General features: G+C 37.4%; 1 protein-coding gene across 3 annotated transcripts in view; it reads left to right on the top strand.

Moving 5' to 3' along the window:
- VPS8 (VPS8, CORVET complex subunit) overlaps positions 1-20014 on the top strand; it is a 297839-nt gene that overhangs the window by 121064 nt on the left and 156761 nt on the right. For all 3 annotated transcript variants that reach the window (XM_018047043.1, XM_018047049.1, XM_005675177.3), the window contains 4 exons: positions 2048-2090; positions 3509-3581; positions 3862-3981; positions 14794-14865. In XM_018047043.1, coding sequence (XP_017902532.1) covers positions 2048-2090; positions 3509-3581; positions 3862-3981; positions 14794-14865 — 308 coding nt within the window. The remainder of the gene's footprint in view (positions 1-2047; positions 2091-3508; positions 3582-3861; positions 3982-14793; positions 14866-20014) is intronic.

Genomic DNA, 20014 nt, shown 5'->3' with positions numbered 1-20014 from the left:
ACAATGAACAAAGACTTGAACAGACATCTCAAAGAAGATACGCAGATGGCAAGTAAACATTGAAAGATGTTCAGCACCGTTAGGGAATTACAGATTAAAACAGCAATGGGATGCCAGCACACACCCCCATTAGAATGGCTGAAATCTGAAACACCAACACCACCAAATGCTGGCTAGGATGTGGAGCAATAGAAACTCTGATTTATTGCTGGTGGAAATGCAAAATGGTATTGCCACTGTGGAAGACAATTTGGCAATTGCTTATAAAACTAAACATGCTTTTACTGTATGATCCAGCAACTGCACTCCTTTACCCAAAGGAGTTGAAAATCTATCTCCACAAAGGTGTCACAACAAATGTGGATAGTAGCTCTCTTCATAACTGCCTAAACTTGGAAGCAACCAAGATGTTCTTTAGTAGGTAAATGAGTGAATAAACTTTGTACATCCATACAATGAAATATCGTTAAGTACCAAAAATAAATGAGCTATCAAGCCATGAAAAGATGTGGGGGAAAATTAAATGCATTACTGAGTGAAAGAAGCCAGTCTGAAAAGGCGACGACTTAGGATTCCAATTATATGACATGATGCAAAAGGCAAAACTATGGAGACAATAAAAGAATCAGCATTTGTTAGGGGTTAAAGGGAATGGAGGGACAAATAGGTAGAGTAGAGGATTTTTAGGGCAGTGAAACTCTTCTGTGATATTATAATGGTGGATATATGTTAGTATACATTTGTCAAAACCCATAGAGTGTACAGGGCTTCCCTGGTAGCTCAGATGGTAAAGAATCTGCCTGCAATGCAGGAGACCCAGATTCGTTCCCTGAGTCAGGAAGGTCGCATGGAGAAGGGAATGGGCAATCCACTCCAGTATTCTTGCCTGGAGAATTCCATGGGCAGACCATGGGGTCGCAAAGAGTTGAACACAACTGAGCGAATGACACACTATAGAGTGTACAGCAGCAAAAGTGAGCCTTATTGTAAACTGTGGACTTAGGCGGTAATGATACGCTAATGTTTGCTCATTGATGACAAGGTCTCACTGGTGCAGGGTGTTGGTAGTGGTGGAGGTTGTGTGGTGTAGGAATGAGGGATATACAAGAAATCTCTATACCTCCATCTCAATTTTGCTGTAACATGATTAAAACTTCTCTACAAAAGTAAAAGTTTATTGATTGGAAAAAATGTTTGGAATTGAAGCAGAATGTAATTATTCATGTAATTTTGAGCAATTCAGGTTTATTTGCATGTACAACAACACAGACTTGGAGTCTTTATAAAGGATTATCGATTAAGATATGTACACTTGCTTGCATTATTCCAGTATTCTTGTCAAAAATTTCAGTTCATCAGTATTACCAACCGTAAATTCCTACCAGCCATAAGGATTGCTGATCACTTCACCCCTTCTTGATGCTGTTATACTATTCTTTGTTAACTTTGATCTTTTGGCCTAAAACTTGGTCTAATTATGTTTCCAGTTTCTTTTAACCAAGAAATAAATTTATACTACCAGATGACAGAATGTTACATCTTAGACATAACTTTAGGATACAAAAGGTCATAAAGAGTGTTTAGTCTTCAGTTTCTTAAACATTTGTGAACAATGACCTTTCTAGCCTAGAATATTGTAGGTAGTAAGAGTCCATGTTACAAATGAGAAGGCATTATAATTATACCTTAATATTAATTAGTTAATCTGTCAAATCATTGCCTGTTCAACACTTTTCTTGGCCCAAGCTATTAGTTACGCCAACAATACATAGATCCCTATACAAGGTTTACACCTTTTATTGTATGTGTACCCTTGAATGACTGACTGATTTTGTGTCTGTGAAAAGAATCTATTAGAAATTCTAAAAAAAAAAAAAAAAGTATTAATTAAAGTGGTCTTATCTCACTTTTCTATTGTTTGGGAGTAAACCTAGAGCACCTTAAATGCCAAAGTTTTGTTGTTGTTGTTGTTAGTTGTTTCCACATAAAGATTATACTTCTGAAAAGCTTTTGAGAGAGAATTGCTAAAGATGCTTTTCTATTTTAGATGAGCAAGTTGTTATGGGCAACAAGCTGCTTGTATATATTAGGTAAGAGATTTTTTATTTATTTATGTGTGTATGCTTCTTTTAAAAAACGTCTCCTATATTCTCAGAGGTACTGTCATCTCTTAATCTGTATAGTGCTTTCATTTTTCAGCATTCTTTCATGTATAGTCGTGCTTCTGAACAATCAGTAATTCTGTCCCCCACCCTTGCTCTCCTCTGCCATGTATTTGCAATGTCTAAAGACATTTTGCTTTGTCACAGCTGGGGTCGGGAGAGATGCCACTGGCATTTAGTGCATAGAGGCCAGGGATGCTGCTTAGCATTCTGCAGTGAACAGGATAGTGCCCACAGCAAAGAATACCGAAATATCAGTAGGGCAGAGGTTGAGAAATCTTGATACAGAGTATTTTACTTTTACTACCAAGACTATGGGATATGTTTTTGTCCATATTTTATGTATAAGGGCAAGAAATTAGTTTGCATCATGAACAAAGTTAGTGACTCAAGTAAGCAGAAATGTTTATCTGTTTATTCCTGGATCTGAGTTCTGATAGACTATGCAAGCTCAGAATTGTGTCCTAATAGAGCTTTTACATAAATAAGTGGCTGGCACGTAGGCAGGAAGGTGGCAGAACCTGCTGGCACATCATTTTAGCTTCTGTATGCATCAGAATTATTAACTTTGAGACCTCTTTCACATTTGTTACCTCGATTCTTTAGTATAGAAGAACATATGTAGCATTTGCCTTGCTCTTTATCATCTGCACTTTAAACTTTTTAGAATATGCTGGTATCCAGTTGTCTGTAACATTCAAAATTGATGACTACGTCAAAGAAGTTTAAAATTTACTCATCCCCACCCGCTGCCACCAAAATAAGGACATATTCAGAAGACAGTTTATAACTCAGCCCCCAGAGCTAGTCATTAGCCATTAGGAAGGTCTGGTTTAGAGGTAAAACCGTATAGTTAATTTCTCATGAGATTCTAATTCTCCCCAAAGGCTTGTCCGATTACAAATATTTTTTAGCCTAGCTCATTTCTCATCTTTATTCACCATTCTTAAAACCACTGGATTTAAAAGTCTCTGCGAACCTGAGGCTTTTACCTGTTAACAGTATAATGATGCTGTCAGATTCTTTCCAGATGTTGGGTCTGAGACTTTTAGGTAATCTGTCCTTATTCCTTCTTGTTCATTTAGTGCAGCTTGGGTTTTTCTTAGGAAAAATAAAAAGAAACGAAAATCATTACTCAGTCACAGGATGTGTTATTTCACCACCACCTTCTGTTACCCATGTTTTCTGAACTGGTTATCATCTCAATCTGAATTTGGACCTGACCTAACTGACAAGAGCTGAGCCTGCTTAAACATCAGACTAGTATCTTGGGTTTGAGAACAGTGTGTTCCCAGGAAGTTAACCCATTAAGAGTCACCAAATCCGCTCAATTTCTTCTCTTCTAGCTGTTGTCTAGCAGGTCGTGCCTATCCGCTGGGTGACATCCCTGAAGATCTTGTTCCCTTGGTTAAAAACCAGGTTGGTACATTTTCATAGCATTTTTACTCTCTTAAAATGCAGTAAAGACAAATTGTAATTGAGGGTTGCACATGGGTCCGGAGCTATCTGCTGTGACAGGAGAGAACCTGCACACCATCATTGGAGCCAGTAATTATAGCTGAGAGGTTAGTGAAGTTATAACCCAGTGGCAATTTAAACTAAATTCAACCTGGTTTTATTTTATACAAATGAGAATCATTGCTTCAGCAAGATACTTTGTGAGAAAAGAATCAACTTTCTTTTTTTTTTCAACTTGCAGGTTTTTGAATTTCTAATTCGCCTGCATTCAACAGAAGCTCCCCCTGAAGAAGAAATCTATCCCTATATTCGGACTTTGCTGCATTTCGACACACGAGAATTTCTAAATGTATTGGCGCTGGTAAGAAATACTGTGATTCTAAGGTATTCTTAAAAGGAGTTGGGGTGTTAATTAATAGAAAGATGAATAATAGTCCTTACACAGATACAATTTTTATGCTCTAGCAGTAAGTCAGGGTCTCAAATGTTTAATTTTGCTGTGCCATCCATAATTTCTAATTCTTTTTTCTCCTCCTTACCCTTCCTTTCCTGCTTTCCTCCCCTCTCTTTCCTTTCTCCCTGAGTGTTTGTGTCTGTCTGTCTGTCTCTTTCTGACACATCCTTATTAAAAAGTTAAAGCAGAGTTAGATGTGGTACATCCTTTATTTCGTAAATTGTTGTTGTTTGCATACTAAAGATGGCAGATTGCTCTGAATGACATGTGGTGATGATGATAGTAGAAGTAGCTAGAGTTGAAATGGAACGTGGTAGCTTCCTGCTGAAAAAAATATCCTTATACCTGTTTTTATTAAAGAGAGGTCTGGGTAAGCCAGATTCGCTGTGAAAATGCCCCCAGGGCAATAATTATATAAAACATGATATATCTTCCTAATTAAGCCATATTGTAGTTGCTTTTTTAAAAAGCTTTTGATAATGTGGACAGTGCTTATATTTTAGTATCTAGTGAAACAGCCGACTGACTAAAAAAAAATGTGAAGGAAATAGGAAGGAAATATATCTAAATGTTAATAGTGATTATATCTGTCAGATGAACTAAATTTATTTAATGAACACATAGTACTCTAAGTTGAATAATAAACTGTTAAATTTTTTAAAAGTGCCTGTGAGAAGATTGAGATTCCACTCATATCACGTTTTGCATTAGTTTAATTGGAAAATCTAATTTCAGAAGTAGTAACTTAAATAGCAGAGGAAGAAGGGAAAAGAAAGTTAGAAAATGAAAGTCAAATCTAGTTGGTTTAGGAGACCTTAGACGTCCAGGATACAATGTAAGTGTACTTAGTGTCTGGCCTGGAGGAAAAAAGAAACAAAAAGTGGTAGGGCAGGGGTTCAGAAAGCGTCCTAGAGAGCAACAAAGAATTTTACCTAGTTTTCATTTTTTAAAGTACTGTCGTGGCACTGAAGATCATTTGGGATTATGCTTATGTCTAAATTATGATATTGACATTGATAGCAAGACTGTGATAAAATCTCTGTCATTTACTTGACAAATATTTGCCAAGTATGTCACACATACTGTACTGACTGTGTGTGAACCCTGGGCTGACAGGATATAAACCTTGTCTTTGTGGAGGAAGAGGATCCAGCTTGTAGATTAGTAACTATAGCATGGTATAAAACATGTCACTGGAGATATGCAGGATGCTTTAAGAGCATTTAGTAGGGGGATCTAGTGGAAGGGTCAGGAAGGTGTCTTGGATGAAGTGATGTCGATGGTGAGTGTCACAGGATGTGTAGAAGTCTGGTTAAGGATAAGGAAAAGTATTTCAGGTCAAAGGACAGAGTATGTAGAAAGACCTGGAAATAAGATAGAGCAGTGTGTGTTAAGGTAATTGAAAAAAATTCAGTATGGCCACATCTTTAAGGAATTCTTCGGAGAGAGAGAAATCCAGAGAGGCAGGTAGAGACTGAGTTTTATTATCCATGGTAGGAAGTTTGGATTTTATAGCCGCTGAAGCTTTTTGCCTTACTTAATTGCTCAGTCCTTCCAACTCTTTGCGACCCCATGAACCGTAGCTCCTCTGTTCTTGGGGATTCTCTAGGTAAGAATACTGGAGTGTGTTGCCATGCCCTCCTCCTCCAGGGCATCTTCCCAACCCAGAGATTGGACCCAGTTCTCCCGGCATTGCAGATAGATTCTTTACTGTCTGAATAGAAAAATGTCATAATTTGTAGTTTAGAAAAATTCCTTCTGATTGTTGAATTGAAAATGGATTGAAATAAGATAAGATTGGAGGCATGAAGATGTTAGCAAAATTTTGTGGTCATCCAGATAAAAGATAATGGCAGCTTGAATTAGGACAGTGACAGTGGGGGTTCTAAGACATGAAAGGATTTGAAAGATATTTTAGGAGGTAAATCAGCCTAAAATTTAGAGTTTATTGTATAGTTCGATGTGAAAGGTAAGATGAATAGGGAAGCATCAAAGATTCCTACATTTTAGACCTTATGACCTGAATGTATAGTGGTTTATTTGTAGATTCAACAGGAAATCAGAGGAGAAACAGTTTTATTAGGAGATGGATGAGAGTGGGCATGCAGAGTAGTGGTGAGGTATGGTGGAGGTAGATAATTATTTCTTTTTTGGACTTAATGAATTTGAAATGCCTAAAAGACAAGCAGAGGTTTACCTGTGTGTGTGCATTAAGGGTTGGCTGCATCCCTAAGTATTATAGCTGGAGAAATTGATAAGACTTAGGATCCTAAATCCTGGATTCACTATTTGTCTACTATAGTTGATTATTCCTGTGACCTTCCTAATTAATATGCTTTAATAAAAAGAACATTTTTAGGGAGGCACTAAAGAATTTAGATGACAGACTCTTAAATCATATTTTCTCACTTTTTAAAATGTAGGAATATTTTTTCAAGTGAAGTTTTTAACTTTAGCTCTATTAAGGTACAGTGTATACAAAATGCATCCATTTCAAGAGAAGAATTTGACAAGCATGCATGCATGCATGCATGCTAAGTCACTTTAGTTATGTCCGACTCTGTGCGACCCCATGGACGGCAGCCCACCAGGCTCCTCTGTCCACGGGATTCTCTGGGCCAGAATACTGGAGTGGGTTGCCATGTCCTTCTCCGTTGACACGCGTATGCAGTCTAATAACTGCTACTGCAATCTAGATACAGAACAGGTGGTCACTTTTGCAGTTTTGTAGTGAGTCCCAATCCCAGCCCCTGGCAACTGCTGATCTGCTTTGGGAAACAGGGTTTCACCTTTCTAAAATGTCATTTAGAGAGAAACATAAACTTTGTGGTTTCTTCTGGCTTCTTTCACTTAAAATAATGCTTTTGAGACTTACCTGTACTGTTTCTTTTATCAGTAGGTTGTCCCTCTTTATGGCTATGTAATTTTTCAGTTTATGGATATACAGTTTGTTGATCCATTCACCAATAGTTGGTCTTTTTGATTGTTTCCGATTCAAGTTACTATGACTAAAGCTATCATGAATATTTACATATAAGCCTTTGTGTGGACATATATCTTTATTTCTCTTGAGTAAATACCAACTAATGAAACCACTGGGTCTTTTGTGAAGTGTATTGTTTTACTTCATAAAAAACTAACAAGACTTTTCTAAAGTGGTTCTGCCAGTTTTCATTCCAGTGGTATATGAGAGTATCAGTTTCTTCATCTTTCCAAAACATTGTATGGTTCATCTTTTTAATTTGACCATTCTAGTAGATGTATGCTGGTATCTCATTGTGGTTTTATATTTCCCTCCTGACAACTGATATTAAACATCTTTTCATTAAAATATATTAGCAAAGAAGTTATGTTTACCACTCGTATATTCTCCATCCACATATACACTATGGTGAAAATATCCACTCTTTGACCATTTTTCCCTATTTTTAAAAATTGTATTTGTTGTTTTGAGAATTTTTTTTTTTTAGGTAAGTTTAAAAAAATGAGATCACATGAATTTAGCAGGTGTTTTCTCCCAGTCTGTAGTTTGTTTTTTCATTTTCCTAATGCTGTGTTTTAAATAGCAGAAATTTTAAATGTTGATTAAGTCTAATTTATTAGTTTTGTTTTAGGAATCCTTCTGGGGCTGTAGCTATGAAATCTTTGCCTAACCCAAGGTCACAAAGATATTCTCTAGAAGTTTTATGGTTTTACCTTTAAAGCTGTGATCCGTTTTGAAGAAATTTTGGCCTGTGGTGCAAGGTTTAGATGCAAGGTCTTTTTTTCTTGTTCTTTTTTTTGCATTGAGATATCTAATTCTTATAGGATCATTTGACAAAAAGACTGTCCTTTCTCTACTGGATTGTCTTTGTACTTTGTCAGAGATACATCATCTATGTATACTGGGTCTATTTTAGAGCTCCATTCTATGCCCCTTGTCTCTTTGTCTGTCTTGATGCCGGTACCACACTGCCTTGATTACTGTAGCTTTATAATGAGTATGAAAATCATGTTATATCTTCTTACTCTTTTTCAAAATTCTTTGTATTTTGTAGTTTTGGGGTTGTTTTTGGCATTTCAATATGAATCTCAAGTTATCTTCTTAACTTCTGCAGAAGCCTGCCTGAATTTTGATTAGGATTGTGTTTAGTATTTAGTCAATTTAAGAATTGACTTAGCAATACTAAATTTTGTGACCCATGAAAAGGTATACTGTTTCATTAATTTAGATTTTCTTCAATTTTTCTCAGAAAGATTTTGTAGTTTTCAATGTAGTTTTCTAAGTGATAGGATTCAATGTAATGTTTTCTCTACTATTACACAATTAAAATTTTTTGAAGTGAAATAAAAGTTGCCTCCCATTTATCTTGCTCTTATATACTGCTATAAGGAAAACTGGTGTCAACTTGACTTTTCTTAACTTTCCCAGAGACTTAATTTTTTCCTAGAGTACCAGAATACCTTTTTCCTTATATTAATATTTAAAGACTAATAGTTTAAGATAGTACTTAGAATTGACTATTTTCGGTCAGTTTTGCCATATATGTACTGTGGGCCTTTTCAATATGTGAATTTGAGTCTTTTTAGTTTAAAAAAGTTTTCTTGAAATACAGATTTAAATATTTTTTTCTACTCCATTATTTTGTACTTCATCTTCAGAAACTTAGGTTATTTGTATATTATATCTTCTTTGTCTTCTATATTTGTCACCTTTCTTTGGTCTTTTTTATTTCCTTCTTTGTTTAAATTTCATTTTCTTGGTTCTTTTTATTTATGTTCTCTATTTCTGTTAACTATACTTTTGGTCATATCTGTTCTCCCTTTGGTAGCTGGTAATTCTGTCTTCATTTTTAAGATGACTTTTTTTTTCTTTCAGGTTTTTTTTTTTTTTTCTGAGTTCAGTTAGCTCTTATTTCACATTTTCCTACTCTTCATTTCTTTTCTGAATTCTTAAATTTCTGGTTTGTGATGTTCTTTCAAATCTGCAATTGTATGTTTAAATATATTTCATGTATGTTGAGATATTGTTTATAGTTTACTTCTATTTTTTGGCTAGTTCTTATTTTTATTCTTGAGTGCCTTCACTTTCTGTTTTTTTGGTCATTTTTTAAATGGATTTTTCTGTACTAGCAATAATTGGTGATCTTGTTGGATCATGGGGGAAGATTGCATACTATTTTCCACATTCAAGTACCTGCTTTATTTGTTGTAACTAAGTGCAGTTTCTTAAATAGTGTCTTTGGGGTGTAGTCTGTTTTCTCAATCTTTGACAAGTCTCTTGTTTTAGTAGGATCTTTTTCTTGAGCTCTTCCTTCTTTACCATAGGCCTCTAAGGAATATGTTTCCTTTCCCTTTTCTATCTCAAAAGCTGTATCTTACCAAGACCTCTGATTCATACTTGCCAGACTCCTTCCTTTGATCTTCCTATCAGCCAGTGCTATGATCCACTGGGTTGCAGACCTGGCCTCCGTAGTTACTCACCCAGGATGGATCTTCCTTTTCTTTTGGAGGTGAATTCCATTTGATACTATATGTGTTCTGTGCCTGCTGAAACCTCATCATACCCTCCTTTCCTCTACCCAATTCTCTCTTGACGGTTTTTTTTTTTTTAACGGGCTTTGGAGCCAACTTTGCTAGTTGGGGATGTTTACTTTCCCACTGTTGTGTAAGTCACGGTTTTTAATATGTGTTGTCCTTCTAGTTTTCCCATTAGTCTGGGTTGTGGGTTATTCTTTTTCTTCTTTTCTATATGCATGGATCTTATTGGGAGATGTGTGAAGAGATTAGGACAGGGGTTCACAAACTACAGTCTGTAGACCAAATCCAGCTGCATTTGACCTCTGGCTTGGGTGAGACAGAATATTTTTCTATTTTTAAGGATTATAAAAACAGAAGAATATGTCATGCAAACCACATGTATCCTACAAAGCCTAAAATATTTTCTCTCTCGTCCTTTACAATGTTTCTTGACCCCTGGATCAGGATTTAGCCAACTATCATCATCTTACCGAAGCTCTGTAGTAATTTTAAGGGGCTACAGAAAGAAGTTTTTATGACCAAATTCACAGGTGACTTTGGGACTTGAATTTTAGGTCTACTTTTGCACTTCACAAACTGTCATTCTCCATTAGGACGTCTTTACATATTATTCCTCTAACAAGCATATTATTCCTCTAACAAGAAGAATCTTTGTGGAGTGATAATGTTTTAACATAAATGTGCCATTTTGGTGGCAGCTGTTAACTACAGTCAAAATATGTCATTGTGTATATCACAACATTTGTAATAAAAGTATTTCACCACTTAATTATGTTTATAGTAGTAAACTTGCAATGTGTGTTTCAAAGCAGTGAATACATGTTACCAAAAGGCAAGTGGATAAAGCAGTTCTTTTTTACTTGCTATCAATGCTGTAGTTATTTAATACGTATGCTAATTCTCCATGATTTTGTGTTAACTTGTGGAGTGACATCTCACTTTGGCAGGCTGAGTGTGAAGGGGAAGTTGTGTTTGTTTGAACGTGTGTATATTTGTTGTTATCCTAAGCCTTAGAACTGAGACACTTTCTCGACTGTCTTTCCGTCTTCAGACTGGATCATGTTTAACTCATGTAAACACCAAAATACCCTCTGTTTGAGCTTTTCGGATAAGAGTTCTTACAGTTCCCTTGGTAACTCATTTCAGCTTTTCTTAACTAACCAGCAGCAAAGCGTTCTAGGTGAAGAAAAAATTTTTTATAAAGATTTAATTTTCCTCTGAATTAACTAGACAAATCAGCAGTCATTGTTTAAAATGCTTACTGTGTGTCAGACAGGAAAAGGGAAAGAAGGACACGCTAGTAGAGAAGAGTATGAGCAGAGGGTCTTTGGAGAAGTTGGGGAAGCTTGCGGCCAGTTTAAAGAACAGCAGATATTCTGGTTTGAATGTTAACTATGATATAGTCTTGAAAGTTTGTGGCTTGGAAATTCTTCTTTAATCTGTTGGTACAATATGTAGTCTATTTCCTTGCTTCGGGATAGTCAGTAGTAAATTATCGCTTTATAGATTTAAACATTTCATGCACAGATGGGCATAATGAAGGACACAAATGGTATGGACCCAACAGAAGTAGAAGAGATTAAGAAGAGATGGCAAGAATACATAGAAGAACTATGCAAAAGGGGTCTTAATGACCAGGATAACCACGATGGTGTGGTAACTCATCTAAAGTCAGACATCCTGAAATGTGAAGTCAAGTGGGCCTTAGTAGTATTACTACAAACAAAGCTGGTGGAGGTGATGAAATTCCGGCTGAGCTATTTCAAATCCTAAAAGACAGTGCTGTTAAAGTGCTGCACTCAATAGGTCAGCAAATTTGGAAAACTTATCAGAGGCCGCAGAACTGGGAAAGGTCAGTTTTCATTCCAGTCCTAAGGAAGGGCAATGCCAAAGAATATTCAAATTACCACACAGTTGCACTCATTTCATATGCTAACAAGATAATGCTCAAAATCCTTCAAGCTAGGCTTCAGCTCTTCATGAACCAAGAACTTCCAGATCTACAAGCTGGATTTAGAAAAGGCAGAGGAACAAGAGATCGAATTGCCAACATCCATTGGAGCATAGAAAAAGCAAAAGAATTCCAGAAAAACACCTACTTCTGCTTCATTGACTATGCTAAAAAGCCTTTGACTGTGTGGATCACAACAAACTTTGAAAAATTCTTAAAGAAATGGGAATACCACCCCACCTTACCTGCCTCCTGAAAAACCTGTGTGCAGGTCAAGAAACAAGAGTTAGAATTGGACATAGAACAACAGACTGGTTCCAAATCAAGAAAGGAGTACGTCAGGGCTGTATATTGTCACCCTGCTTATTTAACCTTTGGGCAGAGTACATCGTGTGAAATGCCTAGCTGGTAAAGCATAGGCTGGAATCAAGACTGCTGGGAGAAATATCAATGACTTCAGATATGCAGATGACACCAGCCTTATGACAAAAAGCAAAGAGGAATTAAAGAGCCTTTTGATGAAAATGAAAGAGGAGAGTGAAGAAGCTGACTTAAAACTCAGCATTCTAAAACTAAGATCATAGCACCCAGTCCCATCACTTCATGGCAAATAGATGGGGAAACAGTGGAAACACTGAGAGACTTTATTTTCTTGGGCTCCAAAATCACTGTGGATGGTGACTGCAGCCGTGAAATTAAAAGACGCTTGCTCCTTGAAATAAAAAGCCATGATCATCCTGGAAAGCATATTACAAAGCAGAGATATTACTTTGATGGCAATGGTCTGTATAGTCAAAGCTGTGGTTTTCTCAGTAGTCATGTACGAATGTGAGAGTTGGATCATGTAGAAAGCTGAGCGCCGTAGAATTGATGCTTTTGAATTGTGGTATTGGAGAAGACTCTTGAGAGTCCCTTGGACTGCAAGGAGATCAAACCAGTCAATCAATCCTAAAGGAAATCAACCCTGAATATTCATTGGAAGGACTGAAGCTGAAGCTCCAATACGTTGGCCACCTGATTCAAAGAGCTGACTCAGAAAAGACCCTGATGCTGGGAAAGGTTGAAGGCAGGAGGAGAAGGGGACGACAGAGGATGAGATGGATTGTGAGAGGGTAGCAGGCAGGAAGGCCAGGGGTCTCCAAACTGAGGAAATAAGCTGCAAGTGTCTCTTAAAATTCTGTGTTGCTATGATGACACCTGGTTCTACCTGAACTGAACTTTTCTCACATCTTGAGCTATCCAATGCATTTTTCTTATGGAAATGTTTTTCTTAAGCTATGTTAATGAAATTATGTATTTGCTTTGGAATTTGCCTTTCTTCAAAACGGTTCCACCTAAGACTAACTTTTGACTGCTAATGGCTCAACAAACCAGTATTCATATCAATTGCTTTATGGCTGGGGGATGACATACCTCATGCCATCCTCTTTCAAAAATGCATATTGTGGGAGAGGGGCCTGGTGAAACTCCATCAGCCTACCTGTCTCTCTTATCTGATTAATAACTTTCTAAAAGACATAAAATAGCTTACTGAAACTAGCAGGGGGGGCACTCTCTATCCCCCTTCTGATGTCTATGTCAGAAGCTTTCTCTCCCTTTTTTTCTTTAATAAAACTCTGCTATACAAAACCTCTTGAGTGATCAAACCTGGTCCCTGGTCCCAAAGTTAAATCTTCGGAGACGGAGATCACAAATCCAACACCGTTCACCATAAGCTATCAATTGGATGGCATCACCGACTCAATGGACATGAGTTTGAGCAAGCTCCCGGAGATGGGGAAGGACAGGGAAGGAAGCCTGGTGTGCTGCAGTCCATGGGTTCACAAAGAGTCAGATATGACTGAGCGACTAAACAACAACAAAGGGCCGAATGTCCTAAGTGAAAGCCTTAGGAAGATCTTCAAGGCTTTTATCACTCTTACTCAATAAGCATTTTCATTTCAGTTTTTTTGTTTGTTTTTTTTTGATTTTTACAGTGTTGTGTTGGTTTCTGCCAGACAGCCACAGGAATCAGCCATAATTATACATATATCCCCTCTCTTTTGAGCCTTCCTCCCATCCCCCCTGCCACCCCTCTAGGTCATTACAGAGCGCCCAAATGAGCTCCCTGTGTTACATACAGCAGCTTCTCACCAGCTATCCATTTTGCACATAGTAGTGTATATATGTTGATGTTACTTTCTCTGTTAGCCCCACCCTCTCCCTCCCCATACTGTGTCCACAAGCCTGCATTTCCATTCCTTCCCTTCGGTTTCTTCATATATGCATCCTATAGCTTCTATGTATTTCCAGAATCCAGTGCTGTCATTTACTTGGGTGCAAGTTCTATTCAAAATGTATTTGGCTGTACTTGAGCAGGAACATAAAAAATGCTGTACTTGGCAGTGTTGTGAAAATAGAATACCTATTCTTTGTATGTATTCTTGAGGATTTTAATATTGTGACAGTTTTACCGTAGTAATTTTTTAAAGTATCTATTGTTGAACATCATTTCTTCTTAGTTGTCATGGAAATTTCTTTTCATGACAGTTAACAACTGTATTTCAGTTATTGTTTCCAAATAGCATGGATGGGATGATGGCTGAGCATGTAACATGTATTTCATCCTTTTCAGATTCTTGCTCACAAATTGCCTCTTCCCATCAGTATTCTTTCTTTTTTGTTGCCTATAAACTTTGCCTTCCTTTGTTTAATTTTGATAACTTTTAAAAGTTATTTTTTCTTTTTGGTTGTAGTGGGTGTTCCTTGCTGTGGGTAGGTGTTCTCTAGTTGCAGAGGTAGGGGCTGCCTTCTGGTTGTGGTGCGTGGGCTTTGCGGTGCAGTGGCTTCTCTCGTTGCAGAGCACAGGCTCTAGAGTGTGGCTCAGTAGCTGTGGTGCACAAGCTTAGTGGTCCCACGGCTTGCGGAATCTTCTCGGACCAAGGATTGAACTCCAGGGATCTACCTCGTGTCCCCTGCATTGGCAGGTGGATTCTTATCCACCATATCACCAGGGTGAATCACTTTTGGGTTGTATAACAATCACTTTATTTTTATACTTTTTATTCAGAATACCATATAATATTGAATAATGTAGGCTTCTGTTAAACTCACTAAAAATAAACTTGTTAAAGTTATATAAGAAAAAACATATTGAGGAGTGGTTATCTTATTTGGGGATTTACCTATTAATAAGAATTTAATATCTTGTTTCCTTCTAAAATTTTCAAATAATACTTACCTTTTTAAAATTTGTTGTTCCTTTTTAGACTTTTGAAGATTTTAAAAATGATAAGCAAGCTGTAGAATATCAACAACGTATCGTGGATATTTTGTTGAAGGTGAGTATCCCTAGAATGTCTTCGTATTGATATTTATAAAAGTGAATTACTTTATAGCAAGTTCTAAAATAATCTTGTTTAATAAAGGAATGTGTTGCAATCATTTAAAACTTTTATTATGATGTCTTTGTCTTCAAAAGCTAAAGTACTAATCATTCATTCAAAAAATATAATGTATCTCAGCTTTAGACTGGATATTGGATACAGAGTGCTACTCTTGAGAAATGCATATTGTGATAATTGCTATGTTAGTATGATTACATTTAGTAATGGGACTGACTTCAGAGTGCTTTGAGAAAATAATGTTCTGAAGAGTCGCCTGTCTCATACTGGCATTGCTGTGTTGCTATGGTAGTGCCATATGTAGTTTTGCCATGGTACTGAGATGATGGGTAACTTAGGAAAGATTTGAGGCACGCAGAGATGATCATACCAATCTAAGTCCATCTGGATTCAATTGAAAACTATTTTGAGATTCACGCTGTTGCTAGTGAATGACTGTGGAGACAGATTCTTTTCCTGTCCATCTGCACAGCTTCACCCAGGCCAGTTTCTTCTTGTAGTTAAAAGCTTAGAGTTTTTATCCTGTTCATTTGGCTATAAAATGGTAGTTTCTTCCTCTTAGTGACTTTTAGGTTATTTTGGAGAAGAGACCAAAATTGAAATATTTTCTTTGTGTATAATATTAATTCATTAACTACATTTATAGTAGTTCTTTATAATTTTCAAAGCTCATTTGTATACACGATCTCATTTGAGCCATTTATTAGCCTTGTAAAATAGGCAGTGATGAATATGAGAGCTCCCAAATAACGCCAGTTTGATCTTGGTGGCTAGTATGGAGAATTTTCACTTAGGTTTCAAAATACCTTCCCAAATGGTCTTATCTTTTCCTTCTTTAATTTGTGATCTTACCTTTCTTCTAGGTAATATTCTTCTCTGGCTTCCCATTGGTGCAGTTGAAATTAAGTTCTTCTGTGACAGAAAGTTCAAAATAATAATACTTTGTTGTGGAAATTTAATTTTCCCCTTAAAGTCTGGAGTGTAGGCAGCCTGGTCTAGTAGAGTGGGTTCACAAACTTGTCTGGGATGCACAACACTTCCATCTTATTGCTGTTTCTTAGTACATGGTTTCTGTCGTTCGGTCCAAAATGACTGCTCAGGCTCCAGTATTACCTCTGCATTCTAACCAGCCTGAATGCAGAAAGAGATGAGGTAGAAAATGTTCTCTTTCTTTCAGAGTTTCTTAGAAGTTGTGCACTGCAATTCTGGGTATATCATGAAGATCAGCACTTAGCTAGGGAGACTGTGAAGTGTACTCTGTATGGTGGGTGGCCACGTGTTTAGCTAAAAATGAGTTCTGTTTCTAAATTAGATGGAAGGAACAGATGTTGGAGCACAAGTAGTAGTTTTTGCCATACCCATGTAAATTTTTAACATGGTATCCAAGATCCTTTCATACTTTCTGGCCCCTGACTACATCTTTATAACTGCTCCTCTCTCTGACCTTCCCTCTCGCCCCACCAGTCTGTATTATCAACTCAACAGTTTTTTTTTGTCCATGCTGAGCAGCTTGTGGTTCTCAGTTCCTCAACCAGAAATTGAACCCCGGCCATGGCAGTGAAAGTCTGGAATCCTAACCATTCAGCTACCAGGGAACTCCCTTTTCACCAATTTTAAATTGTTGGAAATCAGTGAACTTTCTTTGTCATCTTTTTTGGCTTATGTTCTTTGTGTGAGTTTTCTTTTATCCCATCATGTGTTTTCCTTCGCTTTCTCTGCCTGGCAAATTCCTAGCCATTCTCCAAGACATAACTTAAATATCATCCATGAGAAACTCTTCAGAACGCTCTCTCACACTTCCAGTTTGATTTGTCGCCTTTTCTCTGGGATCTCATAATACTTCGTGCCACACTTGACACACTGTATGGTTTGTTTATGTGTGTCTTTTCCTACCTGGAATGAGTTTCCTGTAGGTAGAGACTGTAGGGATATGGTTTTTTTTTTTTTTTTTGTCATTATTTTAACATGTCTAGCATGATGCCTGCAATCTGGTGGGTGTTCAAGAAATGTTTGCAAGTTGATTGAATTAGAATGTAAGTTTTAAAACTGTACTAAGTTGGGAAAATGATCCAAATGAAGGAAATAAAACTCCATAAAGTCGTTAAATTGTTACTCCTGGTGAATTATTGCTTTTGTATATTGTTTTTTTAAATTGAAGTATAGTTAATTTATAGTATTGTGTTAGTTTAGGTATGTAGCAAAGTGATTCAGATATATATATACACACACACATACAAATATATTATATTTTTTTCAGGTTATTTTCCATGATAGGTTATCAGAAGATACTGAATATAATTCTCTGTGCTATACAGTAAATTCTTTTTTTTTTATTCGTGTTATACAGTAAATTCTTATTGCTTATCTGTTTTATTATAGTAATTTGGTTTTTCTAAACTTTTTATTTTATATTGGACTATTGCCAATTAAAATGCTGTGATAGCATCAGGTGAACGGCAGAGGAACTCAGCCATACATATATATGTATCCATTCTCCCCCAAACTCCCCTCCTATCCATGCTGTCACTTAACACTGAGCACAGTTCCCTATGCTTATGTATAATGATTTATATCTGTTAATCTTGTCCTCCTATTGACCCCTACCTCCTGCTTTTCCCTACTAGTAACCATAAGTTTGTTTTCTGTATCTGTAAGTCTCTATTATATATATAAATTCATTTGTATTATTTATTAAATTCCAGCAAGTAAGTGATACCATATGATATTTGTCTTTCTCTTTCTGAATTGCTTCACTAAAGTATAATATTCTCTAGGTCCATCCTTGTTGCTGCCAATGGCATTGTTTCATTCTTTTATTTATTTATTTTTGGCTGTGCTGCGTGGGCGGTTTTCTAGTTGCGGCAAGCAGGAGCTACTCTCTAGCTGTGGTTGCAGGGCTTCTCTTTGCAGTAGCTTCTCTTGTTGCCGAGCACGGTCTCCAGGGTGCACAGCTTCAGCAGTTGTGGCGCCCGGACTCTAGAGCACAGGCTCAGGAGTTGTGACACATGGACTTAATTGCTGCTCGGCAAGTGGGATCCTCCTAGACCAGGAATCTAGCCCATGTCTCCTGCTTTTGGCAGGCAGACTCTTCATCACTGAGCCACCAGGGAAGCCCTACTTCATGCTTTTTTATGGCTTAGTAATATTCCATTGTATATATATAAACCACATATTCTAAAGCCGTTTGTCTCTTGATGGACACTTAGGTTTCTTCCATGTCATGGCTACTGTAAATAGTGCTGCTGTGAACATTGGGGTGCATGTATCTTTTTGAACTAGAGTTTTCATCGATACAGTCTTCCCTGGTGGCTCAGATGGTAAAGTATCTGCTTGCAATATAGGAGACCCAGGATTGACCCCTGGGTCAGGAAGATTCCCTAGAGAATGAAATGGCAACCCAATCCAGTATTCTTGCCTGGAGAATTCCATGGACAGAGGAGCTTGGTGGGCTTCAGTCCATGGGCTCACAAAGAGTTGGACACGACCAAGCAATTAACACTTTCATCTTTTTGGGATATATGTCCATGGGTAGAATTGCCAGATCATATGATAGCTCTGTTTTTAGTTTTTTTTAAGGAACCTCCATACTGTTTTACACAGTGGCTGCATCTTGTATGTTATTTTGATAGTACTTAACCTAGGGTCAGTGAAGAATGACCCTATCTCAAATGGTAAGTTTGAGATTATTTTCTCATTTCTGGTGATAGAGTTGTAGTCACCATGTAGGTAGCTCTTCTGAGGGAGCACAGGCAAGGACCAGAAAACAGGAGAGTGAGCATCAAACCTCAGGCATTATCATGCGTGCAGAATGGCTGCAAACATAGAGCAGGAAAGCTGTAAATTTGTGACCTTGTATAAGATGGCCCAGAAAATTTTGTAAGCATGGTCTCTGAAATTGATCAGAGAGAAGAAATGGAAAGAAGCTAAAATTTCTGGGATAACACCTAGTTGGACACTTGCTGAGGTGGCAAGGGAATGGGGCTGTGAGTTAGAACTGTTTCCTTAGAAGACGTTTTTAGAATCAGACAGGTGAGAGAGTAGTTCACACTTGTAGAGCAGAAGGAAGAGCTAAAAGCAGAGAAGAGCACTAGTTGGGCCCTGAGAGTTGAATCCTAGGAAAGGACCCACATGTGGAAAGGACCCACACATGGAAAGGAAATGATAATTGAGTATTTTAAAGCTATAGAAAGCTCTTTGAATATTATGAATTGGAATTTAGATACAAAGATTACAACTTGAAACATCCTCATATTCTAGTAATGATATTTATGCACTTGAACAAGCTGTGGTTGCTGGACTAAGTAAAAGACAGGGGCAGTAAAAGACAGGGGTAAACTGCTTAGAAAAGTGAGAAAAGGCAGGCCAAAAATGGGCCCCAAGGGAATGTTTTATCTTTGAAGGGAAAATGAAAGGAGAGAGTTTGTAGATGAGATGGGCTGTTGTTCCCTAATTTGTTGTAGAATTGCCTCCTTAAGTTCAGTTAGTTTAAAACAATGCCTGGTCTTCCTTCTCAGACTTCTGCCATCTCCCTCTTTGTTAATAGCATTGTTCTCCTCCCTGCCTATCAGGCTCAAGACCTGTCAGTTTTCGTTCTTCCTTTAGCTACACGTTTCCACACTGTCTCCTCTCTCTCTGCGGTGACTTTTGCACCTGTTTCTCCTTCCCTGTTCATCATCACTGCATGTTCTGAACTCCTCTGACTCTCCCATGGACCTCTGCAGTCCCATGCATCTTGGTCTCTCTACCTTTATTTCTTGCTACTGTTACTTTATCCTAAGCATTGCTGTTGGGGTAATTTTCCTCAGCATAGCGTTGATCACAATCACCTCTCCTCATTGCACCTTTAGTAACTCCTCCATTTTCTAACAAATAAATTCTGGATTCCTTGGAATGGCATTGGAGCCCTAAGTTTTTCTTTTGGTCTGATTTTTCTCTCCTCATGCATACTGCTGCATTCTAATGAAACATAGCATTTCTCCAGACAAACTTATATTTCCTTGGGTTCATCTTTTTGCCCCAACTCTTCTCTTTGCCTGGACTGCTCTTTCTCCTGACATTTCTTCCCCTGTCATGGATTCTACATGGG

The sequence above is a fragment of the Capra hircus genome, chromosome 1, assembly GCF_001704415.2.
Source record: "Capra hircus breed San Clemente chromosome 1, ASM170441v1, whole genome shotgun sequence".
Taxonomy (NCBI): Eukaryota; Metazoa; Chordata; class Mammalia; order Artiodactyla; family Bovidae; genus Capra; species Capra hircus.
This window is presented reverse-complemented; position numbering and strand designations above follow the sequence as displayed.